The sequence below is a fragment of the Moschus berezovskii genome, chromosome 17 (genome assembly GCF_049115385.1).
Source record: "Moschus berezovskii isolate FMDL1 chromosome 17, NW_MosBer_1.0, whole genome shotgun sequence".
Classification (NCBI taxonomy): Eukaryota; Metazoa; Chordata; class Mammalia; order Artiodactyla; family Moschidae; genus Moschus; species Moschus berezovskii.
The window spans coordinates 22,885,077-22,909,412 of NC_142476.1; the positions used below are offsets into that span (position 1 = coordinate 22,885,077).

At 45.5% G+C, this 24,336-nt stretch overlaps 1 protein-coding gene across 2 annotated transcripts in view; it reads right to left on the reverse strand.

Annotated features, from left to right (window-relative positions):
• The window catches only part of PTPN14 (protein tyrosine phosphatase non-receptor type 14), a 205,035-nt gene that overhangs the window by 61,678 nt on the left and 119,021 nt on the right, over positions 1-24,336 (reverse strand). For both annotated transcript variants that reach the window (XM_055419075.2, XM_055419073.2), the window contains exons 4-7: positions 14,177-14,274; positions 11,786-11,853; positions 2,801-2,871; positions 1,797-1,884 (exon numbers count right to left, since the gene is read on the reverse strand). In XM_055419075.2, coding sequence (XP_055275050.2) covers positions 1,797-1,884; positions 2,801-2,871; positions 11,786-11,853; positions 14,177-14,274 — 325 coding nt within the window. The remainder of the gene's footprint in view (positions 1-1,796; positions 1,885-2,800; positions 2,872-11,785; positions 11,854-14,176; positions 14,275-24,336) is intronic.

The following is a 24,336-nucleotide window of genomic DNA, read 5'->3' on the forward strand; positions in this document are numbered from 1 at the left end:
AGGGTTGAGGCTCCAGACCCTGCGTGACCCATTCCGGAAGCTCCCTCCCCCAGGCCCACCTGCTCTGACAGTACAGGAGCCCACGGAGGCTGCGGACACCCCATGTTTGTGGAGGGCAAGGGAAGACCTGTCAGGAAATGCACTGGTACTCCTGCTCCCCAGTAGTGAAAAAATTTGGGAGAAATCACTCATGGGAAAAAAAAACAACAAACCCACAGTAAACTTAAATGGTCGTCCCTGGGACATATCCATAACATATGTTTGAGACCTTCCTTGGTCAAGAAGGACCCAACCAGCCCAGAGGGACTCCGTCACCACGGGCAGGCCGCCCTTGCTGCTTTTCACTTACGGCCGGCTCCATCACAGCCCCCATGGGGACCGCCGCTCGGCCCCCGCCCTTGGGCCACCAGGAATCATGCGGCCTGTAGGTGGCCACCTGAGTCATGAACAGATATGCGGTGGGGGAGGAAAGAAAGCAGCTGCCCAGCAGAGTTACACCCACGGGCCGAGAGTCAGCCGAGCCTGTCTGCCCACTTGGAGTAGCTCTGGTAGCTCCCTGTACTTTTCCAACTAAAGGACAGACTCAAAAATGCATCCGAACCCAGCACAGCAGATTTCAACGCCGTCTCCACTGCCTCTGTTTCCCACAGTTCAGAATGACTTAAAACCACGCAAGTGAATGACCCCCACGACCAAACCTCCAACTTCCAGGACCCGAGAAGTCGGTTTTCTAGAAGTGGAGAAAAGTTTACTCTGATTTTCCAAAATATCATGACTATATATGGGCTGCTGAAATGTAAGTGGGATGCAGATGGCTTCATAAGGCATTATTGCAAGGAAAATGGATTACAACCCTATGAAGGGCAGCCATTAGAGAAGCAAAAGAAAATTAAACAAATCTAAAAAAGAGTCATTTAGCCTTTTTTGCAAGCTGCGGCCACCCTGCTCGATTCTACTTGATACACATGGGCAGTTCTCATTAAGGCAAATTGCAAACGTGCAACAGAGGGGGAACAGAACACTTATAAAACAGCCAGTGGAGCCAGTTTGGAGTGAAACGTTTATGCTGAAATTGCAGGCATCTCCCAAATTGCTGAAATGTGCCAGTTGCTTTAGGTTTCTGATAAAATGCCGTCTTTGGTAAAGTGGGTCAGCAGAGAGAGGAAAATGAGTTTGGATGATGGACTCAGCGCTATAGACGACCTTGCAACCATGACCCCACCACCACACCCTAACTGCAGGAGGTGAATCTGTTGCAAAAGATGGGATGTGCTTATAACCATTTCCTAGGCATACTTTCCAGAAAACACCAAAGGGGCTGGAAACCCACAGCAGAGGCTCTCTAGAGCCAGAGAAATAAAGTATGATTGTATCCAGGAAATGCTTCATTCTTCCTCACAAGCAGTTATCACTGCACCAGCCCCAAGAAGAGACAAGAAAAGGCTGGGGAGGAAAACTGCCGGGGAGGATCTGTATTAAGGGACACGTGACATTTGCTACATGTCCCGCTATAAGGTCGGCTGTGACCTTGATAACTTCTCGGCACCAGGTGGGTGATGTTCGTACTCACTCAGAAGGTTGTCTTACAATTTAGTCTGCTGAGGACTGTGGAAAGCTTCAAAATCTCTCCATTAACAAAAAAAGGGCTTGCTTTTGCTAAAGTAAATTGGACTTGCTAACTAATGCCACGTCGAAATGAGAAAGCCAAGCCTTCTGGTTCTCTGCTCTCAGCAACACTGGTTTTCCAAATGCCTGTGCTGTTCTGAGACAGCTGAAGCAAGGACAGGGGATGCTACCTTCACAGGGAAGATCTCCTGTCCAAATCCATCCAAACGTTCCACCTCGTTGATGTACATAAGCTCGGCTTCTGCTGGCAGGATTCCACTAAAACCAAAAGAGCATGAAAGGAGGAAACAGTTAAGGGCAATAAAATCAGTGGAAGACCCAACCCTCCTGGTGGCAAATTCCAGAACCGTGGCTTTAGTCTGAGAAAAGCCATCATCACCCAATGTGGGCACAGTGTATTGCTAAGTAATTCATTAACATTTCCCCCAGTAGCCTTTCACTCAACAGGGAATAATAAGAGGAAGGCAAAGCATTTAATTGAGAGCCACAGCCCTATGAACACAGCTTATGCCAGACGTCCTGGTGAATAATGCTGACTGCTGGGGAAAAAAAAAAAAAATCTCCACTGTTAAGAAAAAAAGAAGGAAAAAAGGAAGAAAGGAAAAAGATTATGAGGATGATAATTTGGGAGCCAAGTAACCAAGTTAAGAGAGTCTAGGACCACTGCACACATCCTCTGAGGTTGGAAGTGGTGGTGTTTTAGTTGGAAGGGAAGCTGTTTATTTTCTATTCATCCCAAAGAGCTCCAAGCAGCCCTGACCAAGCTCTCAGTGATGACCTGAATCTCACCATTTTTCTCCCTGACCTTGACTTTGCCACCCAAAGTAGCTCTTGAGGTCTACACTCAGCACAAGCAGCCCCAGGCTCCCCAAGTCCGGCAGCAGAGTTTTAGGAAGGTCACAGAGAGGAATTCCTCCGGTCAACAACTCCGCATCAGAGCGGGTCTACTGGTATTGAAGAATAGGAGAAAGGGGGCATGGGTGGCGGGGGGAGGAAGAGAGAAAAAAAGAAAGGGGAGTAGGGGCAGGGAGCACCATTTTCCAATCTACATGCACTCTCAGAACAGAGCTGAGTCACTTGCTACAAGAAACAGAACTGCGGGGACCCGAACCGCAGGCTGCGGGGTGGGGGGCCACCACCTCCTGTCTCAGGCCAGCAGGCAGCCCCGCCTCACCTGTGGGCTTTGCGCTCCTGGGCCACCTTCTGCGTCAGTTCCTCCAGAACAGCTTCTTCCAGGGCCAAATCCTGTCAAAATGGAAAGCAGTTCAGGTCCCTTGCGATTTTGCTCGTGAGCCTTGAACATGCTCCTTTTTGCTAAAAGATGTCCCTGACCCGCCTCACTCCCTCAACCTCCCCCTTTACTCCTCTGCAATTCCTTTTTCTATAAAAGTTTTACTGGAGTAGAGTGGCCTTACAGTGTTGTGTTAGTTTCTACTGGACAGCAAAGCAGACCAGCTTTAAAATGGTAGTTGCTCAGTTGTGTGATTCTTTGCGGTCCATGGACTGTAGCCTGCCAGGCTCCTCTGTCCATAGGGTTTCCTAGGCAAGAATACTGGAGTGGGCAGCCATTCCCTTCTCCAGAGGATCTTCCCAACCCAGGGATCGAACCTGGGTCTCCTGCATTGCAAGCAGATTCTTTACCATCTGAGCTACAATGGAAACCCAAATCAGCTTTATGTATACAGATACCCCGGAGAAGGCAATGGCACCCCACTCCAGTACTCTTGCCTGGAAAATCCCATGGATGGAGGAGCCTGGTAGGCTGTAGTCCATGGGGTCGCTAAGAGTCAGACATGACTGAGCGTCTTCACTTTTCACTTTCATGCACTGGAGGAGGAAATGGCAACCCAGTCCAGTGTCTTGCCTGGAGAATCCCAGGGTCAGGGGAGCCTGGTGGGCCGCCATCTATGGGGTTGCACGGAGTCGGACACGACTGGAGCGACTTAGCAGCAGCAGCAGCAGCAGTGTGTATATGTCAATCCCACTTTCCCAATTCATCCCACCCCCTTCTCCCTGCTTGGTGTCCACATATGTGTCCTCTATGCCTGTGTCCCTATTTCTGTTTTGCTCCTTTTATTCCTTTGAATTAAAGCTTGTCATTTTTAGAACAAAGGTTCATGTTCACTTGTAACAGGGCTCTGCATTGTAACTTAGGCTACTCAAAGGCATATTTGGGGCTGCCATCTAAACTCTGGAGGGCCTAAGAACAGCTCTTTTGCATTTAGCTTCTTCTTGCCTATCTGCCTGCCTCTCAGACTTTTATTTAAAATGCTTTGTAAGGGACTTCCATGGTGGTCCAAAGGTTAGGACTCCACACTCCCAATGCAGGGGGCACAGGTCTGATCCCTGGTTGGGGAACTAAGATCCTGCATGCTCCCTGGCATGGCCAAAAAAAAAATGCTTTCTAAGTGCTTACATATTTTTAACAAAATGTGAGGATACACAGGCAAATGAGTTTCCAGGCCATCATCCCCTCAAAAGTTGACCCAGGAAGGGACAGTGCCTGACCTTATCCACTGGCCTAATCCCATCAAACTAATGCAGAGCCACTTTAGGCAGAACAGGCCCATTCAGAGGTTACTTGGAGGGGCCCTGGGAGCAAAAGAGGCCACGACAGCTAAACTACCTCAAGGGAACTCCGGAAGATGACAGCTGGGGAGCTAACCCACTGGCATCTCGACCAGATAAACCCCAGGACCCCGGACCAGTGCTGTGCCAGCTCCCGTGGGAGTAGAGTCAACTGGACACAGGGCTTCTCAACTCCCCTTGTAGGACAGTGTGAGTATTTACAGAGCTTGCTAAACATCTACTGGGAAAGTGAGATGGAGTCTGGAGGAATAAATCCAAGACAGGGAGACCAGTCGGTTCCTGAGACACTGATTCTAAAGCTGATCCTGTGGGTGGCTCCAGCCAGGAGCCCCGCTGTCTCTGCCCTTCCTAGGTAGCAGCCTGGAAAGTTCTACCCTCCTCTGAGCCACAGTGGGAGGCTGTGTGAGCTGTGTGTCCCGGGGAGGCCCTCAGAGGCTCATCACAGCCACTGCAGAGGGGGAGGGGGGTGTGAGGCAGTGAGGGCTGATGCTTTCAAACTATCCAAAACGCCTTATTCCCTTGGTTGTATAATATCATGTACATGAAGATTACCTCCACTTCAGCCACTTTACACAAAACACTATCCTCAAGAAGGTACACCTCAAAACTGTAAGAAACATCCCATCTCAAATGATGAAATTGTAAAAAAAAAAAAAAAATCAGAATATTTTTAAAGTTGGAAAATGCTAACATAGGTCTATATTGGAAATTCTTAGAGCTCTGCAGATGGTCCTGAGACACCTTAGAGAAGACTGAGGGAATTACTGGCAGCTCTTATTTTTCATAGGTGAGCTGTTTCATTTGCTGTTGTCTGTTTAGCCACCCACTTGAAGCAACTCAGGTCCATGTGAGGAAATAAAGCTCAACGTTTTCAGTTTTACGCTGTGGGATCACAAAGATGCCACGTGGCTTAGAAATCTAGCTCTGGGTATACATCTGGCTACCGAGGACTAGGGATAACTCGATATTAATTTTGAAAAGCCAATAAAAGGTGTGGCACAATAGGATAAAATAAAGCTAAGTGAAGATCAAACAGTGCTCCAGTAAACCACTGCCTCCGACTTTCTGAAAGAAGAAAAAGTCCAAAGGGACCCTCTGCTATTGTACTCAACCCCACCAGCTTCATCTGCACCCAGGCCTCCCTGAGGCATGCAGCCCTGCCACTGGGCCGGGCCAGAGCCGAGCTCGGATGAAAAATGGCAGGGAGCGAGCCTGCACACAGCTGCACACCTGGGGAGCGCCCTGTGTACTTAACTTTGTTCTCTTGCTCGGCCGGCGCAGAAATGCCCTTTGACAAATTCGGTGGCTTTATGAGATCAAACACAGCCATTCATCCCCGGTTCCCTCCCCCACCAAAGGAATGCATTCCTCCCTTTGAAAGCGCTAGTGGAACCCAGCAGAAAGTGTGTAACCTGCCATGGCTCCCCACTGCCTGCTCAATCAGGTCAGCACCTGGGCCTGGCATTCAGACCGCGCTTCAGGGCGGCCCAGACGGCCCTTCAGACCTCTTCTCCCAAGAGTTTGTAACCTCAGGCCGACTGTTCCCAACACAAACAGCTTTCACATCTCACCCCGCCGTCTTTCAGGTCGGTCACAGCTACCACTCCCTGGACAAGGCCCCCACGCTCTCCTGAGCAGGAAAGAAGCCTTTCCCACGCTGAAGCTGCATCCTCGGCCCTGTGTGTCTTTCCCATCGTCCTCACCAGAACCTGCCTACTGTCTTCCTAACATTTTGTTATTGCTGCTGTTTTCAGGCTTCCCTGGTGGCTCAGAGGTTAAAGCGTCTGCCTCCAATGCGGGAGACCCGGGTTCAATCCCTGGGTCAGGAAGATCCCCTGGAGAAGGAAACGGTAACCCACTCCAGTATTCTTGCCTGGAGAATCCCATGGACGGAGAAGCCTGGTAGGCTACAGTCCACGGGGTCGCAAAGAGTCGGACACGACTGAGCGACGGAACGGACAGAACGGAACGGAAGTCACTCATGTGTGTGCAGCTCTTTGCAACTCCATGGACTGCAGCCCGCTGGGCTCCTCTGTCCATGGGGTTTCCCAGGCAAGAATACTGGAGTGGGGTGCCATTGCCTTCTCCAGGGGATCTTTCCAACCCAAGGACTGACCGGGATCTTTCCAACCCAAGGACTGACCTCGCATATCCTGACGGGTCGGTGGATTCTTTACTACTGTGTCACCTGGGAAGCCCTGTCTTTCTTACATAGTTGTTTGGATACTCATCTTACCCTTTATCCTTGACTCCCTCCTACTAGAAATGACAGGCACTTAAGTTCAGCAAGCGGCAAGCCTCCATATCATCTCCATGGCCCATCTCAGGGCTCTGAACAATACCTGCTTACAAACTCTCAGCATACAGTAGGTGACCAATAAATGTTGATTGAGCTGAACCAAATACACAATATGTCAGTTTCATATTGCCAAATGAGATTGCCTTGCTTTTGTTTTAGGTTTTTTAACAATTTTATTGGTGTATAGTTGATTTACAATGTTGTGTTAGTTTCAGCTGTACAGCAAACTGAATCAGTTATACATCGACACATTGGCTGGTGGTTTAGTCACTAAGTCCTGTCTTGACACTTTGCGACCCCATGGACTGTGGCCTACCAGGCTCCTCCGTCCATGGGATTTTCTAGGCAAGAATACTGCAGTGGGTTGCCATTCCCTTCTCCAGGGGATCTTCTCCACCCAGGGGTCGAACCCGGGTCCCCTGCGTTGCATACATACATCTGTCCACTCATGTTTACATTCTTTTCCCACAGAGGCCACTGCAGAGTACTAAGTAGAGTCTCAACTATATAAGCTGCTGAATGGTCACTGATACCCTCTGCCTGTCCTCTGCTCACATTTCAAAGAGCACAGAGAATTCATGCCTAGAAAGCACACACTTCAGCATCCTGTGCTTGCCTGAGACAGAAAAACACGCTGCTGCTGCTGCTGATATGAATGACGACGACAGTGACGGCTGAACAAACCCTTCCTGAGAATTCACCGTGAGCCAAATTAACTATTTCACATCACGCATTCTCTCCCTTTATCCTCACCATCAGATCAAATCATCATCCTCACTTTTACATGAGAAAATGGAGCCTTTGGCTAAATAACGTGCCCAAGTTTGTCCAGCCAGTAGATGGCACAGCCAGGGTACAGGCACAGAACTCTTAACCCCTAAACTCTAAACCTCCGGACCACAGGCCACAGTGCATCGGAATACAACAGGGGTGGGGGGAGGGGTGGAAGGAAGGATTCGTGCTGTGCTGTGCCTCTTTGCCATCCCATGGACTATAGCCCACCAGGCTCCTCTGTCCATGGGGATTCTCCAGACAAAAACACTGGACTGGATTGCCATGCCCTCCCTCCAGGGGATCTTCCCAACCCAGGGATTGAACCCAGGTCTCCCTCACTGCAAGTGGGTTCTTTACCCCCTGAGCCACCAGGGAAGCCCAAGAATACTGGAGTGGGTAGCTCATCCCTTCACCAGGGGGATCTTCCCGACCCGGGAATTGAACCAGGGTCTCCTGCCTCGCAGGCAGATTCTTTACCAGCTGCGCTACCAGGGAAGCCCTAAAAGATACATGGCTGATGACAAAAGCCAAGGAATATTCACGATTCAGACATACAGGCTGACATCCGCTTCTGCCACTTCATCCTCAACACTGCCCAACAGGACTTTCTGGAATGATGGAAATGTTCTATAACCAAGGCTTCTAGACAGTAGCCACGAGCCACAGGTGGCTACTGAGCATTTTTTTTTTAAAGGTATCTTATGCAACGAAGGAATTAAATTTTAAATTTTATTTAAGGTTAATTTATTTCAATCTGACTATAAATAGGCACCCATCACTAGTAGCTACTATCCCAAAAGGAGAAGTTTTAGATCCAAGAACAGCACCACCAATATCTGTCTGTCTAAAGTGAAACTGAATGAGGTCTGGGCTATTTTAATACCCAATTTGCTTAGAGCCCAGTGGAGACAGGTTTTATTCTGAAAAAGATATGATATGTACAAAATAACTCCTTTACTGCTTCACAGCACTTAAACCTGTCAAAGCATTTTACCATCCACAAATGCACACATCTCACGCTGGAAATCAACTCTGAATATTCTCCTGGTCTCTGCCTAAAGGCTATGTGGCAAAGACCTTAATGAGAGAAAGGTAAAGAAAAAGGAAAGAAATTGTAGAAAATTATCAACTTCATCACCTTCGTTTGATACAACTATGCACACTCTCTAAAATTCTAACGTTATGAGCTTCATTTTTCCTACCACCATGCACACAGGAAAATATCTTGACTTTTGAGGTGAACTTCTGAGATGTCAGAGACATGGACACCAAGTCCCATGCAGAACTTCTCTGCTAAGTAACTTGCAAGTCTCTTTGAACAGAGGTTGATTTAATCAGTGGGATTAATAAGGCATCAAAAACAGCAGGTCCAGCAGATAATACTGCTGTTATCTTGGGATAAAACTAAAGACAGAGCTACTCATAACAAGTTAGAGATCTTGCAGTATTTCCCTAATTCAGAAGAATAAGGTTAAGGTCCAGATGAATTTAGAGAAAAGGGAACCCTGTACACTGTAGGTGGGATGCAAACTTCTGTAGCCACTGCAGCAGGAGACAGTGTAGAGGTTCCTCAAAAAATTAAAAGTCAAACCACTGCATGACCCAGCCATCAAACTCCTGGGTATATATTTGGAAAAAACAGAAACTCTAATTCTAAAAGATGCATGCACCTTAAAGTTCATAGCAGCAATACTCACAGCTGACAGACTACATGCTCTGCTCAGGCGCTCAGTCGTGTTTGATTCTTTGCCATGGACTCACCATGGTTCCTCCATTCATGAGGATTCTCTAGGCAAGAATACTGGAGTGGCTTGCCGTGCCCTCCTCCAGGGGAGCTTCCCAACCCAGGGACTGAATCCAGGTTTCCCACACTGCAGGCAGATTCTTTAGTGCCTGAGCCACCAGGGAAGCAGCCCCCGACAAACTATAGAAACAACCTCCACACTCACACACACACTCACACATATACACACACATACATACACACACACACACACACACACACTCACACATATACACACACATACACACACTCACACACACGATGAAATAGGTAACGCAGCCATAAAAAGAACAAAATTTTGCCATATGCAGCAACGTAGATGGCTTTGGAGAGTATTATACTAAGTGACAGAGAAGGCGATGGCACCCACTCCAGTACTCCTGCCTGGAAAACCCCATGGATGGAGGAGCCTGGTGGGCTGCAGTCCATGGGGTCGCTAAGGGTCGGACACGACTGAGCGACTTCACTTTCACTTTTCACTTTCATGCATTGGAGAAGGAAATGGCAACCCACTCCAGTGTTCTTGCCTGGAGAATCCCAGGGACGGGGGAGACTGATGGGCTGCCGTCTATGGGGTCGCACAGAGTCGGACACGACTGAAGCTACTTAGCAGCGGCAGCAGCAGCATACTAAGTGAAACATGTCAGACAGAGAAAGACAAATACTGTATGATATCACTTATATATGGAACCTAAAAAATACGACAAAGTACTGAATATAACAAAAAGCAGCAGACTCACAGATACAGAGAACAAACCAGCGGTGACCAGTCGAGGGAGGGGAGAGGAACAACATGGGGGTGGAGGAGTGGGAGGTACAGATCACTGGACATGACAGAGGCTCAAGAATGTATTGGACAGTATGCGGAACACAGCCAAGATTTTGTAATAATTGTAAACTGAAACTAACCTTTAAGAATTCTATAAAAATATTTTAAAAAGTTTTTAACTTGGGACTAATTTAGATTCCTCTCATGCCCTGACACAGATAATTCTAGCCTCTCAAAATTTAATACCTTTGCCTCCAGACACTCAACTCTCTCTCAGAGGCCACAGTAGGTTAGATGCTAAGCTCTGCCCACTGCGCTTCCAAAATATCTCGTGTTGCCTTTTCTGTTTCTATCCTACAGTGTAGTAGTATTAGTTGCTCAGTCGTGTCCAACCTTGTGCAACCCTGTGGACTGTACCAGGCTCCTCTGTCCACGGGATTCTCCAGGCAAGAACACTGGAGTAGCCATACCCTTCTGCAGGGTATCTTCCGCATCCTGGGAACTGAACCTGGGTCTCCTGCATTGCAGGCCGATTCTTTACCAGCTGAGCTACACGGACCAACACCTAATTCCTATGTCACGCCAAGAACACTCTCATCTGACATCCTCCTGCAGACAGTCTCATTGCTCTAATCCAGCAGTTCTCAAAGTATGGGGTCTGTGAACCCCTGGATGGAGCCCGCACATTTGAACCCCTCAGATGTTTCCGGTTCTCTACCGCCGCTCCCCTGAGCGGCCATCAGGATGGCCAGCTGACTCCTATCCAGTCATGCCTGCCACCTCACCTCTGCTACTCCTCCCTCTGTCTAGAGCATCTGTGCTCCCCCTGACCACCACTTGCCACAATGCTGCCCATCTTTTAAGATCCAGCTCACACACCATTAGTCCCTCAAGCCCAAAACACAGGTAACCTCTCCCTACATAAAATCCTGATCATATTTTATCACACTTGGATTTGCATTCAGATTTTGCAAACCCAGGTCAGTGCTTTCAGCACACACACACACACAAAGTGGTGAATGATTATGATTCATAAAATCAGAGCTGAATGTTGGAGTGGGCATGGCTTTTCCCTAAGATGGCTTTTCAAATACTTTAACTTTCCTGATGAAAACTCTTCTCAATCACTCCAAAGCTACCAAAACTTCCTCAAGAATAAAAACCTAGCCACATCCCTAATTTAACCCAAGAATGGACATTTTACTTCATAGACTCATTCAACAAACCCACGTGAGTACAAAATTATGTACCAGACAACCATGGACAAGACAGAGAGGCTCCCTATTTAAGCACCACGGAGCAGACATTTCAGCTGACAATAATAATGAAGGAAAGAAGGAACAGCTTTAGATCCTGAAAGAGCTCTAAAGTATGCATACAGAAGGGGATTTAGCAGGAAGTGCTGGATGGCTGGAGTGCATCCCACAGGCGGGCAAGGACAAGGAGGCGGTATTTGAATAGAAACCTGAATGAGCAGTCACAGGAAGACCCGGGGCCGAGCATTCCAGACAGAGGACGGGCAGAACAACGGCTCTGGAGTGGGACCAAGCTGAGAGGCTCAGAAGGAAAGAGAGGGCCTTCCTGGGGCTCCAGTGGCTAAGACTCTGAGCTCCCAACGCAGGGGGCCCGGGTTCAATTCCCGGTCAGGAAACTAGACACCACATGCTGCAACAGGAGTTCACATGCCACAGTTAAGACCTGGTGCAGCCAAATAAACATACAAATATTAAAAAAAAAGGAAGAGTGCCCAGTACTCAAGGCTAGTGTTTGAGGCAGGGAGGGGTTCTGAGGAGCTAAGAAGAGGCATTTTTACTTTTCTCAGGGTCTTATAAAACTTATATGTCCCAGGGAATACATGTGTAAAGTCCTCTGAGATCTTTGAAGGAAAGAATTAAATATCCAAAGAAGATAGAACGTGAATTAAGAAAAAGGAAGATACACTTACCATAGGAAACAGTACATATTCTCTGAGGAAATCTTGAGAGTCAAACTGATTATAATCTCCAAAATCAGCTGAAAAGAGAAGGGGGGAGGGTAGTCTTTATTATATGACATTAAGATGGGATAAAACAGGGTAAACTTATTACCGTATTTACTCTTCTCACCTCATCCTATTTCTGCGCTATTATTAAATACAAACAGTGTCAAGATGGGTGTGCTATTACTACCACTTTCACATAGCAATAATGTAAATATCAGCAAGCAAGCACTGCAACGTAATTTTCTAGAAAGAATAGAGACATTTGAAAGTGATTCCTAATCTATTTTAAGAATTTAAAACAAACCTATATTTATCTTTTATGAAATATGCGCCAACACAGATCTTAAGACTATCTGCCAAGGGGACTTTTTAACACAAAGTTAATTTTGAGAACTGAAGAGCCAAACCCATCTGCATCTCTTCATATATTTGCAGCTGGAAATTCCCACTGTAAATCACCCTTGGCAAGCAACACTGCAAATTTTTACACCTCCTAAACAACTCCATGTGTTACAAGATGCCCCCAATTCTGTTTTGTCCTGTTTTCATCTCACAGTTGTAAGTCTGAACACACGTAAAATGAATATAGAGAACCTCTATCATAAATCAATATGTGTCTTGCATCTTATCCTACTTGCTCTCAACAACAACAAAAAATCAAAACAGTATGATATTTAAATTTCATGTAAAATGTTCACTATCAGGTAGAAATGGATCCAGACAACTTTAAGGTAACAAGAATAAGCGGATCCACACAGAAGGTCAGTGTAAAGATGTTACCAAGAAGGCAAAGTTGCACCTACAAATATGTGTAACTTCCTACAAGTAATTATAAGGTGAGGCATTTGGAAATACCAAAGACCAAGAGCTCTGCCTATTTCCAAGGTCAGTCATCTGTTATCATACTTTGACACAGCTTATATCTCGGTTGATGTGACTTTCTAACTGCCCAATGAAAGTTCTCAGAAAAAATATTCTACAAATATTATAGCTAGAGGATTTCATCAGATTGAATAGTGAACTTCAAGGATCCCAGTAAAAGGACCCCAGAGTAAGTTCACCAACTTCCTTCAGCCTGAAAGCGATCACTGAGGTCCTGCAATATCCAGGATGCTTGTAATGAGACCAATGATTGAAGAGTGAAAGGTGAAAAAAGAGTGTAAAAAAAAAGAAGAAGAAGAAAACGAAGCACTTAAAGGAGAAAGACCCAACTGGAAGATGAGGGACCCACCAGATCTTTGCTTTCATCTCCCCATTAAGGGTATCTTCTCCACTGTTTGATTTTTCAATTATAACCACACATGGTTCTGTTATACAGTCTGGGCACTGCTCCTTCCCTTTCCAATCTTTAGGTGAAAAGATGAGATACAACATATTTTGCAGACTTCCAATCCACAGGGAGACGCTAACTACTAAGTATCATATGGCCAACCAAAACTGCTAACCCATTAATATCCCGGGAATGAAAGTTATCAAGGAAAGGCTGCCACTTTAGGCATTTTAAATTCAGAAGGTTTAACTTCAGTGCAGAGTTTGGGATGAGAAGTTCAGTTCACAGCTTCTAAAACAACAACCCACACAGCAAGGACTCTGCAGCTGGCAGGTGGACATTTGGATGGTATCTGATTTTAAGGAAAGTCGCTGCTGCAAGGGAAACATGTTTCTTTTTAAAAAGAAACTTGTCTTTTATCTTCTTGTTTTTAACATGACTAAAGACAATGAAGCTACCAGTCAATAAAGAATAATGTATAAATAAATGTAAAAGATTATACAGTGTGCTACCCAAATAGGTATAAAAATTTACAGAAAATTAAAAAAACATAACAGTTGTCTGATTGATCCAGATCGATGCAAGTAGGGTAGTTTGAAAGATAAATTGACACTAACACACATTAGCTATCTCACATTACAACACTGCATTTTAAACTTCTCTCTTTAACTGTCAGAATAAAGTATACTATAATGTCTTAAGCTCTCACACTTGAAACTGATGTGAAAGTCACACAGTCATAACATCAAGCCACAAAATATGACCACATTGGGCAGTGGAGAAATTCTAAGAAAATGGTCTACAAACCCTGCAGTGGAGCTTTAATTGGAGGCAGGAAGAAAGCTGCTGTTTCTTCAAAGAAAACTAAAATTATACAAGCATGAGCAATTTGCGAACAGCTTTGAGGAATCCACCATCCTGCCACCAAAAGTCACTACCTCTGCACTTTTAATATAAGATACCTCAAAATGTAAAAAGAGTTACGAAGGAATCATTTAAGTAAATTTAACTTTTCCCTTCGAGAGGCTAGCGGTGCCAGTATTCAAGACAAGATGGGACTGTCACACACCAGTCCCCACTCTTACCTTGCACAGCTAAGCCTGCCAGCCGGATCACCTGTTCCAGCGAACACCGCAACCGCCCTTCAAGCACGTCTTTTTTGACTTGCAGGTAATACTGATATCTATTCATGGAAACAGAAGAAGAAATAACCTTAAAATCACATACTTGGAATATATTCCCACGCCATGAATGCCTCTAGATATGACCCCTTGTGTGCTCAGCAGGATACACAGGTGATGCCGACAAAGGTCACGTCTATAAAAGATGGAAAGTGACCTCTGCCTGTGTTTGTCTTTGTTTGATGTGGCAGGTGCCACGTCCCCTTCGCTCTGAGTGCGAAAGGGCTCTCATCACATCATTTCATGGCAGGCCGGCAGGACGAGCTACTGATAAGGACCAGCTCTTCATAACAAGAGACTGAGGACAGGAGCATTCTTGCACACCTGGACACCCACAACACGCAGCTGCCGAAGCCACGCAACAGTGTGCTTTCCCCCCAAAAAAAAAAAAAATTATGGAAACACACTGTTTTCTTATATTCCAAGGTTATAGAGGGTAGAAGACAAATAGGCCAAATCATTTAGAATTCTGCTAATGGACAGGATAAAGCTTTTCAGAGTCAGGCTCACCCTCCACATCTGTGACTCATAAAAATCTAATCGAATGTGATACTGAGCCTTCCAACCCAAAGTACATCCTCAAAGCAGCAAAGTGCAGACAGACAGAATGTGCCCATACACATCAACCTCAGACCAGACCACTGTTCTCAGGAGCTAATAGAGTGCTATTGTTTCCTTGCCAATAAAATCATAATTAGAATTACCTAAGCATTTAGAAATCTCCTTACCCCAAACCTTTACATCCCAAGACTCCACTTCCTTTGAATATACTCTTAAAACAAGCTACCTCTAGAACAGTCACACTTTTTAGGCATTAATTCTTGGCAAATGCTAACAAACTCTTTGCTCCTGGTAACCACAACTCTGTAATGTCTTCAAAACTTCAGCATGCCAGTCAAGGGAACTTAGGAGTGACCCAAAGCCCGGCTCTCTTGGAGAGAGGCAATCAGTCCTGAGAGCAAATTACTGCTGTCTCTACCCTGATATCATGGACATCATTACATGTCAGCAGTACTGTTAGTCACTCAGCCATGTCTGACTCTTTGGAACTCCACGCACTATAGCCCACCAGTTCCTCTGTCCATGGGGTTCTCCAGGCAAGAATACTGGAGGGGGTAGCCATTCCTTTCTCCAGGGGATCTTCCCGACCCAGGGATCAAACCCAGGTCTCCCGCATTGGCAGGCGGATTCTTTACTGTCTGAGCCACTAGGGAAACCTATTACATCTCAACCTAGCACCTCTTTGAGAAGAAGAATCCAGTTCTCTCTACAAAGCAGTCTCTACTTCTTTCCTCTTGAGTCTACAGGACAGGGTAAAGACAGCCATGGGAAAGCGTGCGTCAGGCGCTCAGTCATGTCCGGCTCTTTGCAACACCATGGACTGGGGCCCACCAGGCTCCTTGCCCATGGGATTCTCCAGGCAAGCATACTGGAGTGGGTTGCCATTCCCTTCTCCAGGGGATCTTCTTGACCCAGGGATCGAACCCGGGTCTCCCGCATTGTAGGCAGACTCTTCACCATCTGAGCCACCAGGGAAGACTGCTGGGAAAACCTTTACTTAAAATTAGAAAGACCAACACTCTGAGTTATCTAAAGATTTTTTTCTAGTCAAATTTAATATATATTAGAAAAGCCACCTATTTTTCCTACTACCATTTTATCTTTCATCTAAAATATTCACAATCATTTCACAGGGTCCATTATTATATATATATATATGAATATTATTTATTATTTATTCTCACTTTTTCTTGGTTAAAAATTGTTTTATTCTCTTAGCAAATTTAAGTACAATTATATAAAGTTATACAGTATAGCAGGGCTTCCCAGGTGACGCAATGGTAAAGAATCTGACTGCCAGTGCAAAAGATACAGGAGATGTGGGTTTGAACCATGGGTCAGGAAGATCCCCTGGAGGAGTAAGAAGTGACCCACTCCAGTATTCCTGCCAGGAGAATCCCATGGACAGAGGAGCTTGGCGGGCTACAGTCCATGGGGTCGCAAAGAGTCAGACACGACTGAGCACACACACAGTACAGTGTTGTCAACCACAGTCACGCTGTACATTAGTTCCTCAGCTCTTATTCACCTTATATCTAAATGCCTGCGCCCTTCTACCAGCCTTCCCTTATTTTCCATACCTCTCAGGGGGTCCACTAGTGAGTCAATAATTTGACTTCCTGTCAAAATAAACTGACTAAATCAATTAAGGCTGTACATCGAGGCTGCACATTGTCACTCTGCTTATTTAACTTATATGCAGAGTACATCATGAGAAATGCTGGACTGGATGAAGCACAAGCTGGAGTCAAGACTGCTGGGAGAAATATCAATAGCCTCAGATATGCAGATGACACCACCCTTATGGCAGAAAGTGAAGAGGAACTAAAGAGCCTCTTGATGAAAGTGAAAGAGGAGAGTGAAAAAGTTGACTTAAAACTCAACATTGAGAAAACTAAGATCATGGCTTCTGGTCCCATCACTTCATGCCAAATAGATGGAGAAACAGTGGAAACAGTGTCAGACTTTATTTTGCGGGGCTCCAAGATCACTGCAGATTGTGACTGGACCCATGAAATTAAAAGATGCTTGCTCCTTGGAAGAACAGTTATGACCAACCTAGATAGCATATTAAAAAGCAGAGACATTACTTTGCCAACAAAGGTTCATTTAGTCAAAGCTATGGTTTTTCCAGTAGTCATGTATGGATGTGAGAGTTGTACTATAAAGAAAGCTGATTGCTGAAGAATTGATGCTTTTGAACTGTGGTGTTGGAGAAGACTCTTGAGAGTCCCTTGGACTGCAAGGAGATCCAACCAGTCCATTCTAAAGGAGATCAGTCCTGGGTGTTCATTGGAAGGACTGATGCTGAAGCTGAAACTCCAACATTTTGGCCACCTGATGAGAAGAACTGACCCACTGGAAAAGACTCTGATGCTGGGAAAGATTGAGGGCAGGAGGAGCAGGGGAGGACAGAGGATGAGATGGCTGGATGGCATCACCGACTCAATGGACATGAGTTTGGGTGAACTCTGGGAGCTGGTGATGGGCAGGAAGGCCTGGCGTGCTGTAGTCCACGGGGTCACAAAGAGTCGGACACGACTGAGCAACTGAACTGAACTGACTGAGATCAATTAATGTACATACCAAGTATCTTCGCTGATTTTCAGAGACAAGTCCCTGGCATGTGCAGAAAAAATCTTTGTGTCCACTCACCACTCTGAGTTCAGAGCACACTGCCTTGCCCTCACCTACTCATTGTATTCTTAGCTGGTTACAGGCATCGTGGAGTCTAAATCTCAACAAATAGGAACAGAGGTTACATCTAAAAACTTGTGACTGAAAGTCTTCTCCTGGTAATAAAGTGGCAGTCTGCTGCTTCTGAGTGTGCACAATTTGGAGCAAATACTAGATAGGATGCTTTTGAAAATCCTGTGAAGTTGAAGATACCGCCCTTCCGTGCACGTGTGTGTGTGTGTGTGTGTTTCTTTGTTGACGGAGTTTCTGGGAATAACATACAATGGAGGAAAAGGGGGAAGCCATGACCCTCCTGCTCCTTCTTCATAGGAGAGAATCGGAGTAAATGAAAATATTTTGAAGCAATAACTGTACACGAAAGAAACAGCGTGACAGCGGATCAAAGTACTGAAGATTAAAGAAACCTCAATTGCTGCAGAGGTAAAATATGTTACACGCTATTTTCTAGCTTCCATTTTTCCTCCCTGTTCACTCAGGTCAAGTCCCCAAGCTCAGCCATCTTTTTCAGATGTTTCATCCAAGGAGAGTGACCATCACAGAAGGGCGGTCCCATACATACCCGGGATCCACATGCCTGCTGTTTGCCTGCATGTCTCCTGTTCCAAGGGGAAAGGCGGCCAGCCTGCACATGGCAAGTGCCAAGGATCACAGGTTCCATGGTTTCATTCAGCAAATCAAGAGCCCCAACAAAAATGCTTTACACTAGCACCTTTGCTTCAAGGAGCATGCACCCTTATTAAGTATCAATACAAGCAAAGCCCCAGGTTTTATAGCCCTTACTTAAATAACAGGTTCATGCCTAAAACCATAATCTAATGATGGACACTATTAGTTCATCTCCTGGAAGAAAGCTAGGAGGGAAACAGAGGCTTCAGGAGCTTTCTTCTCATGCGAAGCTGCAGTCCATGTTTTCTGTGGTTTCCTCCACCCTGCCTTCAAGGTTTTTCCTCAGTATCTCTCTGCCGTGCTCTTTCCCCATCCCCAGGCTGGTTCTTGACATTTCTATGGCACCTCTCTTGTGCTTCTGGGCCAGTTCTCCAGGAAACAGTAGAAGGTCTACTCATTGACGTAAGGTAACTTCTCCTTCAAGAGACTTAAGGAATGCTTGGGAGACTTTCACTGAAAATCTTTTATGCTTAGAACCTGCTGGGTCTTGCCTGGTGACTCAGATGGTAAAGAATCTACGTGCAATGTGGGAGACCCAGGTTCGATCCCTGGGTTGGGAAGATCTCCTAGAGAAGGAAGTAACAATCCACTCCACTCTTGTTGCCTGGAGAATTCCATAGACAGAGAAGCCTGGTGGGCTATAGTCCAAAGGGTTGCAGAGAGTCAGACACAACTGAGCGACTAACACTTTCATGGAAGATCTTTTATGCTTATAACCTAGCTGGTTCTCAGAAAGAAGAACACCTTCCTATGGAAACCCGGCCAAACAAGGGGGTCCTTAGGCATCAAAGATCTTTCAAGTGGCAAGAATTCACTGTGAAAGCGGACAGATCTTTAAAGAAGAGTCACTTAGAATCTGAAGACCACACTTTCAAAACTAGGGGAATAAGAAAAGAGGGATATGAAAAGATGTTAACTTCAGCCTATGACCAGAGAACCCTCCACCCCTGGCGTTTTTCAGAAAAGTTATAGGATACAAAAAACAAATACACAAAACATCCCCAAACCTCAAGAACAGACTCTCAGGATAGGAAAGCATGTTACTGTCTATTGAAGAAAGCTACTGGGAATCTCACAAAAACAACATGCACAAAACCCCAAACCCAACAAGCCAGAAGACACAATCTCAAGGTGGGAAGAGAAGTAAAGCTTGCCTACTCCTCCTCGTCACATAATGTTTGAAATTCTTCTATACACATGAAGCCATCCTAGCTCAAGTGGTTTTGACTCATTTTCTGCTCCCTGCATGGATATTAACACATAGTCATTAAGCACTTCCTTGTACATCCAACTCGGCTAGAAGCTGAAGAGTTCCTGGAGAAGTCCAAGACAGTCTCTGCCCTGCAAGGATGCTCATCATCTCTCAGGCCACTGCTGTCATGGTTTCTCTTTCTAGTGCACTCTTAAGGGTTTAATGCTTAAGAACCAGTGAGTAAAAGCATTGTAAAAGGTATTATCCTAGCATCAGCTACCACAGCTAGAAGCCTTTTTGCCCATCACCTGGAGGCAAGAACGATCAGCTGAGACCTTGGGGAAATATAATCCACAGGATCCAGCTAAACAATAGTCATGATTTTTTTGACCTTGCTGATCCCAACTCTCAGCTACAATTATCACTTCTACAAAACACATGAGCAGGTTCTATTACAGGTCCATCCAATAGTAGGCAACAGTGAATCCCAATCCACTATCAAGGAACACCAGGATTTTTCCTGGTCCTTTAGGTTAAACGTAGTCTAATACTGGGAAACGAAACCAAGGAGCTGAAGAATGCAGTGCTCTTTCCTGGAAGCCATCCAGACTACAAGAGAATCTGAATAGCGTTAATGATATGGTACAACAGCCATTTGAGATTGTGGATATTACTACATGAGATCACAGACACGGGAATGGAATCTGAACCACTTTGTTAATTGATTGTTTGCTACATTTCTGCTCAAAAGGCACTTTTATAAAATATAATAATTCTATCCTATATGAAGACCAAATTAGAGAATATGAGCTGAAATTCTATTTCTAGCGTGTTTGGTTTTTGCTTATTTTTGATTAGAGATTCAATTCTAACAGAAGTCAAATGTAACCGTGAATCCTATTTTGGAAACATGCAATTTCATGGAAGTGTACTCCACTCCACCCTGTCATAGCTTTGGGTGGAGGGGGAAAAGAAAAAAACCAATCTTTGTGCCAGGAAAGTAAGTATTTGCCAACTTTCCAAAGGGATCCTCTTTGAAAACCCAAGCCCACAAGGAAAACTTTTAAATAATTTTTACATTCAAAGACCTGGAAATAGTCCATCTGACTGCTGAGGTCCAATGAATGGTTTTAGGTGAAGATTTTGCTTTCTCTCTAAGAATTAGTGAATATAATTGTGCTTGTTGAATAAGGGTAATATTTCTATTTTCAAAGTTTTTGTTTTGAATCTCCAGAGAATATTAATTTGTGGATTGAATGCAGGTTTCTCTGGTTGAAGTAACAAAGGCTTCCTGGTAATTGGTGCTATTACACATCACACCTGGAAACTGGAAGTCACTAAGAACCTATCCCGAGATGTTTCATCTGTCTTGAATTTGTTTTTGTTCAGTCACTAAGCCATGTCCAACTCTTTGCAACCCTAAGGACTGTAGCCTGCCAGGATCCTCTGTCCTTCAGTATCTCCCAGAGTTTGCTCAAATTCATGTTCATTGAATCAGTGATGCTATCTAATCATCTCATCCTGTCATCCCCTTCTCCTTTTGCCTTCGGTCTTTCCCAGCATCAGGATATTTTCTATACAACCTCAAGAAAATAAGTGACTTTTCCATGTTCCCTCCTCTCCCTAAGATTATGAAAAGAAAGTTTAAAAAAACCACCACAGTGAGTTAAATCAATAAGGCATTCAGTACTTCTGCCAGTGGTATCAAAGGACTCTTTCAAAACCCCATAACATTATCCTCAATGTTTAAAGATGTACTGCTAAGATCTTTCATCTCTCATTTTAATTCACATATGAGGACTCTATCTAAGCACTCGTGCAAGCCTATTTCACTTGCAGGTCTATTAATACTTCTCAGATTGAGAAATTCCCCGTGTTGGCCTGGAGAGTATGGATGATAGTGCCACAGAACCACAGATAAGGTGAAAGAACTCAGAGGCAGAGTACGTGCTGCTTTTAAAGCACTCCTCCCACCCCTCTCACAAATGAAATATTCTCTCCAAGTCCAGTTCAGCAGAAATGCCTTAAACACAGGATAGACATGAAAATCTGAAAGCTTTAAGATGTGATTTGGGGGGACTTCCCTGGCGGTCCAGTGGTGAAGACTCTGCCTTCCAATGCAGAGGGCTCAGGTTCAATCCCAGGTCAGGGAACTAAGATCCCACATGCTGTGCTATCAAAATCTAAAAAATAAATAAAATTAAGATGTGATTTTGGTTGGGCTTCTACCCACGAGGGCAAGAGCCTGGGCTGAAATCACAGGATGGTGGAGGCAGGAGGGTGAAAGGTCACTGTCACTGTTCTGAATGTCTGCCGAAACTCGCCATGGGGCTGCCCCTCCCCAAGGGTCACAGCCACCTACCGAATTAACTCTGCGATTAGCTCTGGGGTCAGTGACATGGAGGAGGAAACAGCACGTGCCGATTCCAAGCAGAAGCCTTCCGAGCCCGTGTCTGGCTCCCTGTTCTGCCTCCCTCTGCCGTGAGACGTGCAGCGCCCACGTAGGCACTGTGCTCAGTTAGTCTGAGCCCCAGAGAGGGATGGCAGTGGGCACAGTGGACACGGAAGATGGCGAGGAATGAGCCTTTGGTTTTGAAAGCCACAGACAGCTGGAGGTCATATACTGTGGCAGCGTGAGTTAGCCTAAGCGATCTAACAAGGGAAGGATTTCAACAACTTAAGTCCAGGTCTTTTGTTTCTAAAGAAGGAAACTCCATTGAGGGAGGAGGAGGACTGGTCCAAGGTAATGCTGCTCCTTGAAAGCAGGACCACGTAGACCAGAGCATGGAGATCCGTCTCTGCATGGCAACCACAAGGCGACGAGAGTGGGACTGGATTCCCAGCCATTGTAGGCGAGTCATCAATTTCACTGAAGTCGAAAAGTAATGCAGAAATAAAAATACAGGAAATTCCATGGTGGTCCAGCGGTTAGGACTCGAAGTTTTCACTGCTGGGTTCAGTCCCTGATTGGGGAACTAAGATCCTGCAGGCCGTGCAGCACAGCCACATTAAAGAGAGAGCCAGCGAGAAATTAAACTACAAACACCATTGCCAGACGACTTTCACGATCCCAGGCTTCATAACCACGCTGCCCTCCCACCCCTGTTAGATCATCTGTGCCACAGCCTATGAGACGGACACCGACACAGAAGCGGTTTCATAGTTCGGCCCGTGGATTACTCAGATCGGTGTTTTCTCCAGCAGTAGGCTCTGGGACATTTCACGTTCCTCCCCGGAGGCAGAAGGAAGGAAAAAGAGACCGAGCGATGCATTCTAGCTACTCATTGACAACCTTGAAAGAGGCACTGAGGATACAAGTAAAATCTAGAGACTGGGGTCTCGGATTACAGGCTCCTTCCTAAAGGAGAGGCTGTACCCAGCAGCAGGTGCAGACTAGTCTCTTAAATGAATTCATTGCTAAACGCAACGGGTTTTTAAAGAGCAAGCAGGAGCTCATCATCAGCATGACATACAGTCTTTACTGCCTTGCATTGAGTAAAGATACTTCCCTATTCAGTTCAGTTCAGTCGCTCAGTCGTGTCCGACTCTCCACGACCCCATGAATCACAGCACACCAGGCCTCCCTGTCCATCACCAACTCCCGGAGTTCACTCAAACTCATGTCCATCGAGTCGGTGATGCCATCCAGCCATCTCATTCTCTGTCGTCCCCTTCTCCTCCTGCCCCCAACCCCTCCCAGCATCAGAGTCTTTTCCAGTGAGTCAACTCTTCGCATGAGGTGGCCAAAGTATTGGAGTTTACTGGGCACCTACCGACCTGGGGAATTCCTCATTCAGTATCCTATTATTCTGCCTTTTGATACTGTTCCTGGGGTTCCCAAGGCAAGTATAATGAAGCGGTTTGCCATTCCCTTCTCCAGTGGACCACATTCTGTCAGACCTCTCCATCAAGACCCGGCTGTCTTGGGTGGCCCCACAGGGCATGGCTTAGTTTCACTGAGTTTATTATGGATCATTAAAGGTTACACAGACTTCACTCAGTTAAGGTATTAATAACACTTGAAGATGTCTGATCAGCACATACCATCCACAGATTGACCTCTTTTACGCCCAGTACCCAAGAAGATCTGGGACAGAAAGAAAATGCTCTTTCATGGTTAAGAACAGGTCAGTAAAAGCACTCTGTTCACCTGTCAACCTGTGCACAGGCAATGTCACTATCAGAGAGCTACATATGCCTTTCCCTTCTCTACAGGTCAAGGTCAGTCCAACCAACCCGTCTCTTCCCATGCACACGGTCAGTAGGACTGGGACAATGTAGAGGTGGGGGGCATTATCCGTGCCCTGAAAATCCTCAAACTGTGAAGCTTTTCCATAAAACTATCAGGATGGGAGGATGAGAGAGAAAGATAGATTGTTTTGCCACTGTTATTATTAAGAAAAGGGTAAGACTGAAATTGTCCTTTCCTCATTTAATAACTCTCTTTAGTAAAATCAGCAATATCTGAAGAATCTTGCTAGAATGTCCTAGAAACCCAGTTCTCCCAGGACACTGCAATAGGTGCTGAAATGCTCACATTACTTTCTGGTTGGCATTATGTTGGGCCAATAAGAAGTAAACATACAAATTTCTCTACTACAAAAAAAGAAAAAGGAGGGGATTGAAGATAAGCTGCCCTAAAAGTCTGGGATATGGGATGGCAAAGCATAATCCTAATTCTTAGACTGACAGAGGTACCAATACAAGAGGAACAGCACATTCCAGTCATTCGGAAGGGTATTCACAGCTGTAAATCCAAATAAAAGAGAGGGTGGTCCACCCTGCTCTCCATCTGCCAGGACCAGATAAACAGTACATATATGAGCATGAAAGTGAAAGTCGCTCAGTCATGTCCAACTCTTTATGACCCCCTGGAGTATACAGTCCATGGAATTCTCCAAGGCCAGAATACTGGTGTGGGTAGCCTTTCCTTTCTCCAAGGGGTCTT